Source organism: Lampris incognitus, chromosome 18, assembly GCF_029633865.1.
Source record: "Lampris incognitus isolate fLamInc1 chromosome 18, fLamInc1.hap2, whole genome shotgun sequence".
NCBI lineage: Eukaryota > Metazoa > Chordata > Actinopteri > Lampriformes > Lampridae > Lampris > Lampris incognitus.
The window spans coordinates 41,699,725-41,717,734 of record NC_079228.1 but is presented as its reverse complement, the minus strand read 5'-3'; the positions used below and the strand labels follow the sequence as shown (position 1 = coordinate 41,717,734).

At 47.7% G+C, this 18,010-nt stretch overlaps 1 protein-coding gene across 2 annotated transcripts in view; it reads right to left on the bottom strand.

Annotated features, from left to right (window-relative positions):
• dbpa (D site albumin promoter binding protein a) overlaps positions 1–18,010 on the bottom strand; it is a 56,949-nt gene that overhangs the window by 11,910 nt on the left and 27,029 nt on the right. For both annotated transcript variants that reach the window (XM_056298187.1, XM_056298186.1), the window contains exon 4: positions 3,280–3,533. In XM_056298187.1, coding sequence (XP_056154162.1) covers positions 3,280–3,533 — 254 coding nt within the window. The remainder of the gene's footprint in view (positions 1–3,279; positions 3,534–18,010) is intronic.

The window sequence follows — 18,010 nt, the reverse complement described above, 5'->3', positions numbered from 1 at the left end:
GCGGGGTGGACTGGGGGGAATAGCATGATCCCCCCACGCGCTACGTCCCCCTGGTGAAACTCCTCACTGTCAGGTGAAAAGAAGCGGCTGGTGACTCCACATGTATCAGTGGAGGCAAGTGGTAGTCTGAAGCCCTCCCTGGATCGGCAGAGGGGGTGGAGCAGAGACCGGGACGGCTTGGAAGAGTGGGGTCATTGGCCGGATACAGTTGGGGAGAAAAAAGGGGGGGGGGGATTCAAAAAAACAAAAAAATGTGGCACTAATAAGAATATCGTCATTAACATTATCTAACATTACCCTTCTTCTTAACATGACATATCCTGTATGAATCTGGAGCGTAAGGCTGGTAGTGCTCGGTCAACACAAAGTGGAGGCTCATTACTTCAGGTTTCAGTCTTGGTTCAGTATAAAGATCCTTTTTCCGCTTGTTTGTGCTGCTGATTAATAAAACCGTCTTCCAGCCGACATGGAGCGGCAAGCACCTTTCCACCTCCATAAAACCCCCATCATGTCTTTGTCATTTCAGGTTTGCAGGAATGGACCTCAGGCCCATTTTAAAACTGAGCACCATCCATCAGGGCTTTTTCTCTTTATTGTGAAATGAGGTTGTTCAGCGTGCAAAACATTTCGTGTTTCTCATTGTAATGCATCAATATGTGCACGCTGCATGCCTCTTCCTATTGTGCACATCAATTCAGACAAGCCAGCGTGGGGCTGGGAGCTCTGCCATGTCCAGTTCAAAATGTAGAAGAAAAAAAACACACTGGCTTTCTATACTCATATATATATATATATATATATGTATAATTTTCACTTGGAATGTAAAAATATAGAGAAAAGTGGAACCAGCAATCCATTTCCTGTAAGGATCTGTAGGTCAAATGTACATCCGCTTTAACTGGTATCTCAACATCGATGGCAATTTTGCAGCACACACTATTTTTGTCATTCAAACCTCTGAGACATCATGACACGTCACATCACTGAAGACAGCCTAACTTGAATGTAGTCATTCATTAAGCCGTGATCACAGCCAGATGCGGAACAACCGGCCGTGTTACCGCCGCGCTGGCACCGCGCTAAGCATTTAATCTGCATCATGCGGTGTTATGAAACCTAAAGTAGCACCATGAAAATGGGTATTCTAGTGAGTTGTTCCATCTGAAGGCGTATTATGACCAGGCTTATTCTAACTAGGGTGTGAACTACAGCAGAGCCACGGAGACAGGTGATTCATCACTTATTCAGTATGAAGAGCCGACGGTGTTGTACCCTCCATCACCATCCAAACATGGTGGCACAATGTAAGTTATTCATTCTAATAAATGTGTGTTTATTTGTGTTATAGGCTATTTTACGCCATGATTACGGAGCATACTGGTTTCTGATTGGCAGGAGGGTGTGCGGTAAAACCATATAATACACACGTAGTTAAGCCCAACTTTAATCACGGTTATAAAGTCATGCGCTGGCCATGAAGTTGCTTTGTAAGTGACCATGGTATGAGCGGGATAATCCACTCCAAGGTGTGGATCACCATCTCAGTTATACTCTTCGCCCTTGCCATGAATATGGTGGTCAAGGCAGCTGAAACTGAGTGCAGAGGCCCTATGTCCAAGACTGGTGTTCAGCAGCCCCCCATCAGAGCCTTTATGGATGACCTCACTGTCACCGCATCATCAGTGCCTGGTGGTGGGTGGATCCTCCAGGGCCTGGAGAAGCTCATATGCCACCAGCCATACCAACATGTACCCTGGCTCTGCCAAATGACGGAAGCTAAGCAAGTATGGGCTTGGCTAGTACTTGGATGGGAGACCTCCTGGGAAAACTGAGTGGTGTTGGTGGGCCAGTAGGGGGAAGTCTTCCCTCTGGTCCTAATAAAAAAAAACAACAAATATTTAAAAATCCCAGTGCCCCAGTGCAGTGACACTGTGCTGTAGAAGATGCCGTCCATTGGAGGAGATGTTAAACCAAGGTTCTGACTCACTGTGATCATTAAAGATCCCATGGCACTTATCACAAAGAGTAGGGGGTTCCCCGGTGTCCTGGCAAAATTCCCAACCTGGCTCTCTTCATCCGGCCACCTAATCATCCCTCCATGTAATTGGCTTAATGATTCCTCCCTCTCCACCTCAAACTGACGTGGTGTGAGCGTTCTGGTGCAAAATGGCTGCCGTGTGCCTCAGGCACGCAGCGGCAATCCAAGCAACCATCAAGGAGCTTGAGACTTCCAGGTGCTAAAGACATTTGCAGAGGTCATCTCCAAAGCTGTAGCCAACAACGAGCAAGCCCGTGACCAGAGGAACATCGCCTTTGTCAGGGCTGGTGAGCAGCCTCAGTCAAAGCCCAGATCAGCAGCCGGTCTCCCCACCTCTGCCTCAGACTGGGAGCCGTGAGTCGACTTGCAGGGTCAGCTCAGGCTGCTGGACCATGTTGTGACAACTTCACTGAGGCCAGGCGTGTTGCTATCAGTAGCCGCGTCAAAGCAGGTGCTCCTTATAGACCTGACAGTTCCCTGGGAGGACCGGATGGAAGAGGCAAATGAGCGGAAACGGTCCAAGTACCAGGAGCTGGTGGATCAGTGCCGGAGGAGAGGCTGTAAGGTGCGCTGTGAGCCCACTGAAGTGGAGTGTTGAGGCTTTGCTGGCTGCTCACTGTGCAAGGTCTACACTCTACTTGGCATCACTGGGGCTGCAAAAAGGAAAGCCATCAAGTCCACAATGGAAGCCGCAGAGAGGGCCTCCAGGAGGCTTTGGATCAGGAGGAGGGATCTGTCGGCCAATGCTGCTGGGACACAAGCCAGGGCCTGATCAACCCTGTCTGGGTCATCTGAGCAAGGGTGTATGATGTTGAAAGACCCAAAACACCCGAGGACCTCAGGAAACATCACTGATGATGGGTCCCAGCACATCCTAAGATGTATCTTCAAATCAAACCTACACCTTGTCCTGGATTATCCCTTACACATTGCTGTGTTGCCTTTGCATTTGACCCATTCATTTCTAATTATTGTGCTCTGATCTACATATATAGCTGTGTTGTATCATAGGTAATGTCTGTATTAAATATATATATATATGCTTGCACCATGGATCTTTTATTACTAATGAATGACTCACTGTAAGTCACCTCTGACTGACTATACACCCCCCATCAAAAAAGGTGAGTCTCCCCCAAAAGCCACCGTATAATTCACACCCTGTATAACATCTCGCAGCTTTCTCATCCATATCTGCATTACAAACAAATCCTGCACAAATACTGCGGGAGATGTAGTACCTTCTGCTCATCGGGGACCAGCATCTTGCGAGCTTTCTTGATCATCGGCTGTGGTTTCAGCTCCTCCTCGCTGAACCGGTGGCGCCGCGGGTCAAAAGCTTCCTGGCCCGGCACGCTGGACAGCGCCAGGTCCGCTGGGTCGGGATCAAAATTCACCATGATGTCACTACTGCCGTTGGCGACTGGCGGGGGTCCGGGTGGTCCCGGAGGGCAGGAAGAGGAGGGCGACAGGTCTGGTGGCACTGCTTGACCGCCTGGACGGGACAAAAAGAGAGCGAGAGAGGGAGTGACTTGTTTTGTTATCGTTCAGTTTTCTTTCATTGGTTAAAAAAAAAAGAAGGGTGTTTTGTTGACCTTGGTTTTCCCTGCAGAGGAAAGGCTTCATCTGAAAGCTGCTTTTAATGCCACAAATTATAAATACCAGTAAACCAAAGTTAACAGATATAAAACAACATATAACAGGAAGTAGATTTCAAGTCATTTCGGTAAATACAGTAGACATTCATTCATCTTCATATCTGTCTGTAGGATGCAAGTTATATAGTACTACAGTGTAATTTACCATAAACTACACCGGCTGGGTAGGTAACGTTACAACAATCAGGCTAATGACGTTAAGGGTTTGTCTTACACCCGAACTGGCATAAATATATCCAATTAGAGTGAAACACTGAGAAAACGATGAGAGAAGAGAGAGGGAAAGATGAAGAGGATAAAAAACATGATATTTTAGAAAAGAAGTAGAAAAGAAAATGAATGTACTCATTAAAAGTTTTGATTCTAATCTCTGAATTATTTTCAATGGAAAAAGGTACAGCTCCATGTGAAGAGCGTCAAAGGAATACGTGCACATACTATATGTATATACTACACTGTGTGGCCAAAAGTATGTGGACACTCCTGCATTCGACTATTTCAGCTGTTCCATTGCTTAAAATCCAGCATACAGCCATGGAATCTCCATAAACAAATATTGGCCGTAGAACGGGGTCATACTGAGTGACAGCTCAGTGACTTTCAATGCACCACCGTCATAGGATGCCACCCTTCCAACAAAGTCAGAGTATCTTCATTGTCCCTTAAACAGGGAAATTAGTTTGCAGCCAGTATATACAACTAAGGCAGAATTGACCCATCACCGATGGACAACAAAAGACAACAGGCCACCGCGGGCAAGGAGAACCAAAGGAGTTCAAATATACAGACCATGGAAATAAGCGATCTGCAGACAACCGATAAATACTATCCACTATTTAACAGTTGAATGGCAGTGGGGTCAAAGGAAGCCTTGCATCTCTTAGTCCTTATACAGGGCATCCGGAACGGACGACCTGAGGGTAACAGCTCAAACTCTGGCCGAAGGGGGGGACCTTGGCACTCCAGAAGGGAAGTAGCCTTTCTGAACGCCTTCTTGTTATAAAGGTCGGTACGCTGGGCCTGACTTCTCCCTGAAATCTTACTAGCCCATTCGATGAGTCTATCAAGCCTTTTTGTTTTTTTTACTGGTCAGAGTCAAATTACCAAACCACGCAACAACACAGTACACTAAAACTTTGACCAACAAGTCAGTTGGTCAAATTTCTGCCCTGCTAGATCTGCCCCGGTCAACTGTAAGTCTGCCGTCTTGAAGCGGAAATGTCCCGGAGCAACGACAGCTCAGCCGTGTAGTGGTAGACCACACAAGACCACAGACTGGGACTGCCAAGTGCTGAAGCGTAGCATGGAAAAATCGTCTGTCCTCGGTTCAACACTCACTACCGAAGTTCCAAGCTGCCTCTGGAAGCAAGGTCAGCACAAGAACTGTTGACCGGGAGCTTCATGGAATGGTTTCTATGGCTACAACCCTGTGTGAAACAAGCTTGTACTGTCTCAAAGAATTTACTTAACTCGCTGGATTATTTTGCTCCTTATTTGTTGAGCATTTGCCCTATTTCTTTTAACAAAGGTATATATATATATATATATATATCTACTCATATATTTTCGGAATGTGTGTGTGTGTAGTGTTAGTGTGTGTGTGTGTGTGTGTGTTAGTGTAGATAGCGGGACCGAAAACTAAAGCATTTATGATCCTAATTCTTTTTGGAGGTGGTAGGTATTGTCTCAGAGAGTAAGGGGAAAAACCCCAGAAAATTAAAATTATGCATAAATATGCAAAAGATGCATTTTTCTAAAAATGGCTAAAAACCACTTTTCTCGGCATTTCAGATGATTCTGAGCATCTTAGATTTTTTCACCTATATAAAAAAAAATTCTGGGACTTAGAAATGTTTTGGCATTATGCATTTTTGCAAAAATGCACTTATGATCCTCATTTTTTTGGAGGTGGTAGGTATTGTTCCAGAGAGGACCAGAAAAATAGCAGAAAATTAAAATAATTATGCATAATTATGCAAAATATGCATTTTCTAAAAATGGCTAAAAACCACTTTTCTCGGCATTTCAGATGATTCTGAGCATTTGTGGGGAGGGAGTTGGAGGGGGGGGGTTTAGGGGCAGGGGGGAAGGCGGTTAGCTGGGAGGATGAAGAGGAAGGAGATTTAGACGAGTGGAGAACCAAACCGCTACATTGTAGCGGGGGTTCTTCTAGTATATATATATTGTGGGAGTGCAGGACTGAGGAGACGGAGAGATGGAGTCGAGTCAATTCCGTTTACTCGCCACACAAAACAACACCGATACAGCACAATCTCCCGTGGCAACCAGCTAACCGCTAGATGCTGCAAACATGGCTCCACCCCGGAAACTCTAAGCAGGGCCTACGTCAGCACTCCGAACGTCTGCCTTAAAGGAGCAGCGGCCCCTGGTCAATCTACCCTCAATTGTGTATCACCACAATTATATATATATATATATATATATATATCAATACAGATGTAGGAAAAAAACTTTTAATACATAGCATGCTAATGCACTCATCAGTGCATTAGCAGTTGATGAGTGTGCGATGCATGAAACAAGCTTGTACTGCTATTTATTAAAAGTTTCTTCCCTACATCTATAGTGATATTCCGCTCCTCATTAGGTGAGCACTTCTATCAACACCATTGATGATTTCCGGGGAAAAAAGGGTGTGTGTATATATATATATATATATGGAAAAAATTACATTACTATGTAAACAGTGTCCAAAAAAGCAAACTCATAATCCTGATTCTTATGTACATTTTCCGCGGCTATATTCCCTTTTCATGTCATAGTCATTCATACTGCTTCTGTCTCTCGTCTCTGTGTTGATGTTTGGAGTCTTCACATCTGTTTGACTGCGTCTCTCTCTCATTTCTCCCAGGTCTGCCCAGTAAAGACACCAAGACCAGTGAACATGGAGTCACGTGGACTGGACACATGACCCCGTCAGCAGACAGCGGGCCAAAGATGAGACGAGGTGACCATAAAGAGGATTAGCCTATAGAAACATAGCCAAATTTAATTCAGAATGGGGGATGGTGGGATGAAGAGACACTATGTGGTATCCATGGGAAGTTGTTCTTCTTTCTTTGTGTGTCCGGATGGAAAAAGACAAGATGACACCACGATAAGCCCCCGGCTTACGGACACCTCAACGCAAGTTGTAAAGGTGAGATGAGGGAGTTTTCTCGTTCAAACGGAGCCCCGAATTCACTTCAGCACAGCTCGATCACGGGTCAAGCTGTGACGTATTTACTGAAAGCCTCCCCCTTTACTCTGATTCCGTGTCAGAGGGGTTTAAGAGGCCTTCGGTGGTTTTGCTGCACCCCTTGCTCTCAGGTCCCCTTCCAAATCCAAACCAGACAGGGTTACTCCTTCAGTCACACAGGACGCAGTGGCGTCAACTCACCACCAGGTGGGAGGAGAGAGCTGGAAATGCAACTGCAGGCCGAAGGACCAATTCCACTTCTGCTAGATTCACACAAGATCCGATTGTTGACATTTTGGGGGGGGGGGGTGTTACATATTCAATCGCCTCGCGCATCTGCAGCCGAGGATGGCTGAGGCCAACTTCACCAATACCTGGCCACTTCTGATGCACCACCCCCCCCCCCGGCCCACACACCTTCCATAGCACACAAACACACAAACAGATGCTACTTTTGTGTTGGTGGTCAGGCCACGTGACAATAAGCACTTCATGATCACCTCACTGGTCTCGGATCACAACCCCACAGTTCTTCCAAGAGGCCTCACAACGACTGGTCCTTGTATCTAGACATCTGGATAGGCTCGTTTCTGTAAACGGATGTATGTTTGTATCGAGATGTGTGTACCCAGATGTCTCCTCACTGCACCACAGAGCTGTCTGCAAATACCGTCACAACCGTACGCCCCGACGAGACTGCAAAGATGACGTCAGTACAACATGTTCGGTTCTCTACGTCCTCAAACAGGATTCTGATTCTATTGTATTCATTTGCATCAAGTTGCCAAATTCCAGCTCGTCTTCTTGATCCGTCCTTTGTGCAGCTGTCAGGCGTTTCTCTCGCACTGGCCCTGCAGACAACGCTTCATTAAAAGAATGACGTTTTTGTTTTGTTTTGTTTTTTCAAAGACTTCCTCTCGGGAGTGAAGCAGGAGCGCTGCAGTCGCTCACCGAGCTGACGGTGACCATCATGACTTCAGCCGTCGCTTCACCCGAGAGCGGCGAACAGGAGCCGCGGGTTGGAAATGCCAGCAGAGCCGAGGTCAACCAAAACGGCGGTGGGTAGATTTCCAACATTCAAACGGACAGAACACGAAAGAACCTTGTTTTGTTTCACTGGTTCCTTCTCCCAGAAGGGGAGGCTGAGGTCCGATATTTCCTTTTCGACACAAACGCCAGATCTTAACATGCTCCGATACTCAATACATTTGGAGGTTTTATTATGATCCACGTGTCTTGGATTCAGTTCGTTTTCAATGACCGGGACAGATGCCAGGGCTTCTGTCTACATTAACAACCATTTGTTAAATCACCCGACACAACTAGAAAACGCAAAACAATGAAAACAACGAAGATTCACCCACTCAGGGCCGTGGTCCTTGGGCCTACGGGACGCAGCAGACCAGGCTCCCTCAGCCAATCCAACGCCAGCTCTCCCAGCCAGACACCTTCGACACACCTCCCCACGACGCTACACAGTCAAGGCCAGGCAAGGCCGCCGCCAGACCGCCCTCGGTGTTATCAGAACCGCCGGTCTGCGTGGGCTAGCAGTTAGCTTAGCCTGCCCCGCTTCCGCGTCCTGTCAGACCGCCCTCGGTGTTTCCTCCTCGGGCACGGCTCCAGGCAGGGCCGCGGTCCCTGGGCTCACAGGACGCAGCAGACCAGGCTCCCTCAGCCAATCCAGCGCCAGCTCTCCCAGCCACCAAACAAAGACAAACTTAGACGCAGACGTGGACAAAGACACTGCATGGACGGCACAAATGTGAATTTGTGCCGCCATCTCCCCACACCGGAAGCGGACTTGACACTCCGAGAAAAACAAATCAAATCAAAAGCTGAAGTATCAGACATCACCGGTTCCATCAGTGGCTGAATGGGTGTGAAGCCCTGCAGCCACATCTCAAGATCAAGTGGAAAGCCTTCCCAGAAGAGGGGAGGCTGTTATAGCAGCACAGGGGGGGGGGCCAACTCCATATCCATGGTTTTGGACAGAAAGTCTTCGTCAGCGACCTCATTCCCGTGACAAAAACACGATGACGACCAAATCAAAAAGACACGCACGTTAGGGTTGCTACTCCTGCCTGTGCCCCTGAGCAAGGCAGTGGAAAGAAGAACTGGAGTTGGTCCCCGGGCACTGCAGCTGCTCCCTGCTCCTACACAATAGGATGGTTACACGCAGAGAACACATTTCACTGTAACCTGTAAATGATGAAATAAAGTGGCTTTCTTCTTCTTCTTCTTCTTCTTCTTCTTCTTCTTCTTCTTCTTCTTCTTCTTCTAAATCAGTAAATTCACATTTGGAACGAAAAGTTGATCAGAAGTCTGTAGTACCTGCAGAAAAACACCCACATGAGCACAGCAAGAAATACCCTGATATACAAAATACATTCACACATACATACATATACACATATGTATATACACGTGCACACACGTGTGTGTGTGTGTGTGTGTAAAAACTGACATGCATACATGTATCCATACATTCATACATACACATGTACGCACACATATGCATATATGCATAGTAAGTACACATATAGGTGCATACATGTACATTTGTCCACCTGCCAGTCAGTCAAGCATGGACTCTGATGTGAGCAGCTCCCAGTTTGATCTGAGTCTCTGGCAGCCGGACTTGGCTGATCCTGGATAAGCCCGTGTGCAGCTCAGTCCTAATAACAACCATTTTGGGCAAAAATTTGAAACTGATTCAAGAACACGGCTTCATCTGCAGGCTAAACAGCTGCCAAGCCCAGCTTTACTTGGCCGCATTATCCCTCTCCGAAGCCATTTGGAGCAGGCAGCTGCTAACCTCTCTCTCGCTCTCGCTCTCTGCTATACACTCCATGTTAACCCCCACTTGACTTATTCCGTACAACACCTCCTCCCATCTCTACCCCCCCCCCATCAGGTTCCCATCAGCTGACTCCCAGTCAAACCAGCAGCATCTGCCTGTAAGATCCAGCTCTGTCAGTTTCTCTTATCAGTTTCAAACCTCCTCTGACAGCCTGGTTCTTAATGTCTGTTGTTCCTTACTAGAAACTGGATCGTTGTGAAGTCTACACAAATGCACACGTTGGTATGCTAATTAGGAACATTATTAATGGCAGCAGTGATAACAGCAGTAGATGTCACAGTAGCGGTGGCAGCAGCAGCAGTATTAGCTGTAGTAACTGTGGTATTTGCATTCATAGTAGCAGCAGTAGTATGAAGAGTACCAGTAAGCCCCATATTAACACTAGTAGCTGCAGTGGTAGCAGTTGTGCTAACAGTAGTAATGATCCTCATATTGACACGTACAGCAGTATTATTAGTAGCAGCAGTAGTATTGACAGTAGTAGGAAGCATCATATTAACATTAGTAGTAACAGTGCAAGTAGCTCCAGTAGTAGTAACAGTGGTAGTACGCCAAATATTAGCATCAATGATCCCTAATACAATGGTACTGGTGCAGTTGTAGCAGTATTAGTATGATTAGACCCACTGTGGTGCCGGTCTCTTCTTCTGTGGTCTGAATTGTCTCCTTCGGATTTACACATAACCTCCCAGTCGCTTGCGCCGATAGGCTAATCTGAATCGCTCGTTAAATCTGCCAGAGATTAGAGGGAAATTCCTGGGTTATGACGTGAAGCTGACATGTAAAGCCTCGTCCCTTAATCCAGCGCAAACAAAAGGGTGAGGAGCTCCTCAGCAGACCTCAAAATGACCCAACCACAAAACGCGGTTCCCTGCAAACTGACTGACGAGTCACTTTTTTACTTTGTCTGAGCTGAAAACATGCTGGGATGGGTCTAGGATGGTGGAATTGACAGCCCTCAGCCCCCCTACACCACCAACACTGTCCTCATCATCTACACCCCCTTTTTTTTTATCCTTTTCACACATGTCAGGAGACACAGACAGATGAAAAACAAGTGCTTCCTTATTCTTGAATGGAAAATAATTACAGTACAACAGTCATACGCAGACCCACCGGCAGGGGGCACAACTGCCATTCTGAGTTCAAACAGTTCATTAACAACCACTCGCTTTCCAAATACAATCCACTGCTAGCTTGTTAGCATTTTGCAATACGTAAATTGATCAGAAATGTTCACCAGGTCAGCCGCAGCAATCCCATCTAGTCCACCAGTCAAACGTCAGCATCAGCACCACCACCATCATCATCATCATCGTCATCATCCCAGAGACAGCCTGCTCTCAGGGTTAAGCCTCTCTCCAGCTGTCTCCCTGATGGACTTTTAACCCCTCTCCATACATCCTGTAACTCCTGGATATTATTAGACCGCCCTTCCTGTCAGTCTGTTCACGAACTGGTTGTTCTGCAAAGAGAGAACCTGCTATTCATTCATCTTGCAGACGATAACGCCACATTAGCAATGCCACATCTCGTGTTGGACACATGCAGTATTCCTGAATACACACACTGCAGCGCAGTGATACACTCAGTGTGTACAAGCAAGGCGGCAAGACAAAGAGAACAGAATAGATAGAATAGAATAATGAAACCACTGGTAAAACCCATGCTTTATCAGATCTACGTTTATGACAAACTCACTCGGTCTGTACTGAACATTATATATATATACATATACACATCATATGTGTACATTATATCAGTACAATGAAAGGCTGCTCATTTTCATGGGATTTGTTTGTAAAGAACAAGACTTCACTGGCCCCAATTTGCAATACATTAGTATATTAACAGATATAGTACCGACAGAATCTATGAGGGCATGGGCGGATAAAGTAGTAGTAGTAGTAGTAGTAGCAATACTTGTAACATTACAATTGTATCGTAACATTAAATTGTATTGTAGCGGTAGTGGTAGTATTAGTAGTAGCGGTAGTAGTAGTAGGGATAGTAGTAGTGGTGGTGGTGGTGGTAGTAGTAATAGTAGTAGTAGTAATAGTAGTAGTGGTGGTGGTGGTAGTAGTAGTAATAGTAGTAGTGGTGGTGGTGGTAGTACTAATAGTGGTAGTGGTAGTAGTAGTGGTGGTGGTAGTAGTAGTAGTAGTGGTAGTAGTAGTAGTGGTGGTAGTAGTAGTAGTAGTAGTAGTAGTGGTGGTGGTAGTAGTAGTAGTAGTGGTGGTGGTGGTGGTAGTAGTAGTAGTAGTAGTAGTGGTGGTGGTAGTAGTAGTGGTGATGGTGGTAGTAGTTGTAGTAGTGGTAGTATTAGTAGTAGTGGTAGTAGTGGTGGTGGTAGCAGTAGTAGTGGTGGTAGTAGTAGTGGTGGTGGTGGTGGTGGTAGTAGTAGTGGTGGTGGTGGTAGTAGTAGTGGTGGTGGTGGTGGTAGTAGTAATAGTAGTAGTGGTGGTGGTGGTGGTAGTACTAATAGTGGTAGTAGTAGTAGTGGTAGTAGTGGTGGTGGTGGTGGTAGCAGTAGTAGTGGTGGTGGTGGTAGTAGTAGTAGTAGTGGTGGTAGTGGTGGTGGTAGCAGTAGTAGTGGTGGTAGTAGTAATGGTGGTGGTGGTGGTGGTAGTAGTAGTGGTGGTGGTGGTGGTAGTAGTAATAGTAGTAGTGGTGGTGGTGGTGGTAGTACTAATAGTGGTAGTAGTAGTAGTGGTAGTAGTGGTGGTGGTGGTGGTAGCAGTAGTAGTGGTGGTGGTGGTAGTAGTAGTAGTAGTGGTGGTGGTGGTGGTGGTAGTAGTGGTGGTAGTGGGGGTAGTATTCCTCATTGTTTTAAGCAACATGGGTTCATAAACATCAGATTCAAACTGAATTGAACTCCTGGTTGATGTGCACTTCACTTTGGTGCCATTGCAGCCATTTTTTTATTTAATGCAATAGCATGTCTGTGGATGTTCTCCTCCATCCAGGTCGTGGTTCTCCAAAGGAGCTGAATCAAGTGCAACTGGACTTGGTATATATCGTGAAGACGTTTCGCCTCTCGTCCAAGAGGCTTCCTCACTTCGTGCCTTTCTGACTAGACCAAGCTAGTCTGACTGGCTGCTGATGAGACTCAGAATTTATCCTCTAGGAGTCGTTGTCAGAGCTATAGATGTCCATGGCTCTTTGTGTCCCGATGTTTACCAACGCCCGTCGCTAACAGAGCCATAGATATGAGTGGCTCTTTTGTGTACCGATGTTTGGCCGCGCCGTCGTTATCGGAGCTATAGATGTGCATTTGTTTAGCAGCGACGGTGGTTGGGGGTGTTAGTCTCGACTTCATTGTTCAGTGGTGATGAGAGTGGTTGGAGCCGTTAGTGAGCGACTGTTGTTCTTGGAGGCTAGGCTTCTTGAGTCTCCTGGGTAGAGATGGAAGGACGGCATTGTAAGTGGGAGATAGGTGGTGTAGCAGACCTCCTCCTCTGTTGAGGGATGGTTTTCCAGTTTCTCATAGATGGCTTCCTTCACCCCTCTTCCAAACCATCTATCTTCCCTGTCCAAAACGTGTAGGTTGCTGTCCTGGAAGGAGTGTGTCTCCTCCTTGAGGTGGAGACAGACTGCTGAGTCTTGTCCTGAGGAGTGTGGCCTTCTGTGTTGGACCATCCGTTTGTGTAGTGGTTGTTTGGTGTCTCCTATGTATAGGTCAGTACAGTCCTCATTGCATTGTACAGCATACACCAGACTGCTGTTCCGGGTGTGTGGTACCGGTCTTTGGGAGGAACCAGTCTTTGTGGGAGTGTGTTGCTGGGTTTGAAGTGTACCGGGATGCGGTGTTTGTTGAACATTCTCCTGAGTTTCTCGGAGACCCCAGAAACATACGGGACGACTGTGTTCTTCCTTCTGTTCCTCTTCTCCTCGTCGCTCACCCGGTTGGTCTTTCTGGAACCTGTTGCAGTTTTAACAAAGGTCCAACTGGGGTAGCCGCAGGTTTTTAAAGCTCCCCTCAGGTGTTGGTGTTCTTCTCGTTGCATGCAATGCAATAGTAGTTTTAAAACTGTTTCAGTACTTTTAGAACTTTTAACATTACTGCATCTTTTTAAATTGGTTCAAGGTATTATTTATGTATTACTGTTTTCCTTTACATGTTTACAATAAACGCTACTTGTGTGTCCTTTCAAGATGACAAAATGATTGTTGCTGAATGGAATTTTGTTGCATGTGCAATGAAAATAAGGATCTGTCTGTCTGTCTGCCTGCCTATCTGTCTGCCTGCCTGCCTGCCTGCCTATCTGTCTGCCTGCCTGTCTGTCTGTCTGTCTGTCTGTCTGTCTGTCTGTCTGTCTAGTGGTAGCAGCAGTCGCAGTAGTAGTTTTAGCACTGATATCGATAACAGCACTACTAGTAGTAGTAGTAACAGTAGTTGTACTAGTAGTAACATTAGTTGCAGTAAACGTAATAACAGTATTAGTTGTAGTAGATGTAATTACAGTAGTTGCCATAGCAACAGTAGAAGCAGTAATAGTGGTTGTAGTAGTAGGATGTAGCAGTAGTAGTAGTTCTACTAACAGCAACAGTAGCAGTAGTAGCAGCAGTATAGTAGCAGAGGTATTAGCAGTAGTAGTATTAGTAATATCTTTTTTATGTACGCTCAGTAATCCAGGTTAATCCAGGTTAAACATTGTATGCAGATGAACTGATTCAACTTTCTTTGATGAGTACTAGTAATAGCTGTAGTTTTTGTATCAGTAATAGTGATTATAGTAGTAGGATGTAGTAGTTGTAGTAATACTGACAGAGCAGCAGTAACAGTCATAGTAATAGCAGTAGTAGTAGTAATAACAATCGTTTTTGTAGCAGTAATATCAGTGATAGTGATTATAGTAGTAGTAGTAGTAGTAGTAGTAGTAATAGTGATTATAGTATTAGTAGTAGCAGCAGTAATAGTGATTATAGTAGTAGTAGTAATAGCAGTAATAGCAGTGTTATAATTGAATGTAACAGAATGTGATGCAGCTGAGTGCTGCTGTCTTGAAGTTGGAGGCATGAGAGTGTGCAGGAGCTGCTGCAGCAGGAAGTGCATGACAGGGACGGAGGATGAGGAGGCTGTTCAGTTGGAGGCATGAGAGTGTGCAGGAGCTGCTGCAGCAGGAAGTGCATGACAGGGACGGAGGATGAGGAGGCTGTTCAGTTGGAGGCATGAGAGTGTGCAGGAGCTGCTGCAGCAGGAAGTGCATGACAGGGACGGAGGATGAGGAGGCTGTTCAGTTGGAGGCATGAGAGTGTGCAGGAGCTGCTGCAGCAGGAAGTGCATGACAGGGACGGAGGATGAGGAGGCTGTTCAGTTGGAGGCATGAGAGTGTGCAGGAGCTGCTGCAGCAGGAAGTGCATGACAGGGACGGAGGATGAGGAGGCTGTTCAGTTGGAGGCATGAGAGTGTGCAGGAGCTGCTGCAGCAGGAAGTGCATGACAGGGAGGGAGGATGAGGAGGCTGTTCAGTTGGAGGCATGAGAGTGTGCAGGAGCTGCTGCAGCAGGAAGTGCATGACAGGGAGGCATGACAGTGTGCAGGAGCTGCTGCAGCAGGAAGTGCATGACAGGGAGGGAGGATGAGGAGGCTGTTCAGTTGGAGGCATGAGAGTGTGCAGGAGTTGCTGCAGCAGGAAGTGCATGACAGGGACGGAGGATGAGGAGGCTGTTCAGTTGGAGGCATGAGAGTGTGCAGGAGCTGCTGCAGCAGGAAGTGCATGACAGGGAGGGAGGATGAGGAGGCTGTTCAGTTGGAGGCACGAGAGTGTGCAGGAGCTGCTGCAGCAGGAAGTGCATGACAGGGACGGAGGATGAGGAGGCTGTTCAGTTGGAGGCATGAGAGTGCGCAGGAGCTGCTGCAGCAGGAAGTGCATGACAGGGAGGGAGGATGAGGAGGCTGTCCAGTTGGAGGCATGAGAGTGTGCAGGAGCTGCTGCAGCAGGAAGTGCATGACAGGGAGGGAGGATGAGGAGGCTGTTCAGTTGGAGGCATGAGAGTGTGCAGGAGCTGCTGCAGCAGGAAGTGCATGACAGGGAGGGAGGATGAGGAGGCTGTTCAGTTGGAGGCATGAGAGTGTGCAGGAGCTGCTGCAGCAGGAAGTGCATGACAGGGAGGGAGGATGAGGAGGCTGTTCAGTTGGAGGCACGAGAGTGTGCAGGAGCTGCTGCATTAGGAAGTGCATGACAGGGAGGGAGGATGAGGAGGCTGTTCAGTTGGAGGCATGAGAGTGTGCAGGAGCTGCTGCAGCAGGAAGTGCATGACAGGGAGGGAGGATGAGGAGGCTGTTCAGTTGGGGGCATGAGAGTGTGCAGGAGCTGCTGCAGCAGGAAGTGCATGACAGGGAGGGAGGATGAGGAGGCTGTTCAGTTGGAGGCATGAGAGTGTGCAGGAGCTGCTGCAGCAGGAAGTGCATGACAGGGAGGGAGAATGAGGAGGCTGTTCAGCTGGAGGCATGAGAGTGTGCAGGAGCTGCTGCAGCAGGAAGTGCATGACAGGGACGGAGGATGAGGAGGCTGTTCCGTTGGAGGCATGAGAGTGTGTAGGAGCTGCTGCAGCAGGAAGTGCATGACAGAGAGGGAGGATGAGGAGGCTGTTCAGTTGGAGGCATGAGAGTGTGCAGGAGCTGCTGCAGCAGGAAGTGCATGACAGGGAGGGAGGATGAGGAGGCTGTTCAGTTGGAGGCATGAGAGTGCGCAGGAGCTGCTGCAGCAGGAAGTGCATGACAGGGAGGGAGGATGAGGAGGCTGTTCAGTTGGAGGCATGAGAGTGTGCAGGAGCTGCTGCAGCAGGAAGTGCATGACAGGGAGGGAGGATGAGGAGGCTGTTCAGTTGGGGGCATGAGAGTGTGCAGGAGCTGCTGCAGCAGGAAGTGCATGACAGGGAGGGAGGATGAGGAGGCTGTTCAGTTGGAGGCATGAGAGTGTGCAGGAGCTGCTGCAGCAGGAAGTGCATGACAGGGAGGGAGAATGAGGAGGCTGTTCAGCTGGAGGCATGAGAGTGTGCAGGAGCTGCTGCAGCAGGAAGTGCATGACAGGGACGGAGGATGAGGAGGCTGTTCCGTTGGAGGCATGAGAGTGTGTAGGAGCTGCTGCAGCAGGAAGTGCATGACAGAGAGGGAGGATGAGGAGGCTGTTCAGTTGGAGGCATGAGAGTGTGCAGGAGCTGCTGCAGCAGGAAGTGCATGACAGGGAGGGAGGATGAGGAGGCTGTTCAGTTGGAGGCATGAGAGTGCGCAGGAGCTGCTGCAGCAGGAAGTGCATGACAGGGAGGGAGGATGAGGAGGCTGTTCAGTTGGAGGCATGAGAGTGTGCAGGAGCTGCTGCAGCAGGAAGTGCATGACAGGGAGGGAGGATGAGGAGGCTGTTCCGCTGTGCCAGTGACTGTTTGTGTTTTTGCACAAGTGGAAAAACACTTGGTGGAAACACAATACCGAGAATGTGATATAGGAAGTGTGTTACATAAAATAGGCTCCCCTCCCTCTTAACGTAAACACGGGACGGATCCTGACGGCGTCGACCCGCTCCCGCCTCCACGCTGTGGCTTTGGATTCTTCCATCCGGACTTAAATACACAGGATCCAGTCCTGCCTCCCCCGTAACGCCGTCTACACGACAACCTCCCCTCTTGTTTGTTTACACACACACGCTGGAGGCACACAGGCTACCACAGAGCACACACACACACACACACTTGCACACTCACACATGTACACACACTCACGTGCACACAGACATGCACACACACATACACACGTGCACACGTGCGCACACGGACACACAGTGACATAAACAATCAACCTGCAGGTGACACAGCCCAGGAGGCATGTACATAATGTCAACAGTGTGCAGGCTGGGAGTTATGTCACACCAGTATGGACATAGCAGAGATTCTCTCTCTCTCTCTCTCTCTCTCTCTCTCTCTCTCTCTCTCTCCCCCTCTCTCTCTCTCCTGCTCTCATGTTCACTTTATCACTTTGTTCCTTCCCCTTCCTTTCTGTCATTTCTGCAGTATTTCTCTCACTTTCCTTCTTTCCCTCTTTTCTTTGTCCCTCTCTCTCTCTCTCTCTCTCTCCTTTAACCAATCTGTTGTTTTCACTTCCTTTTCCTTCCTTTCCTCTCTCACTCCCTCTCCATCTGTCTCTGTCTGTCTCTCCTTTCTCCTTGTTTACCTTCATTTCTATTTTCCTTTCCCTCGCTCCCCCCCTCCCCCCAGGCCATGTGTTCAAACCCTCCCATGCTCATCATCTCTCCAGCT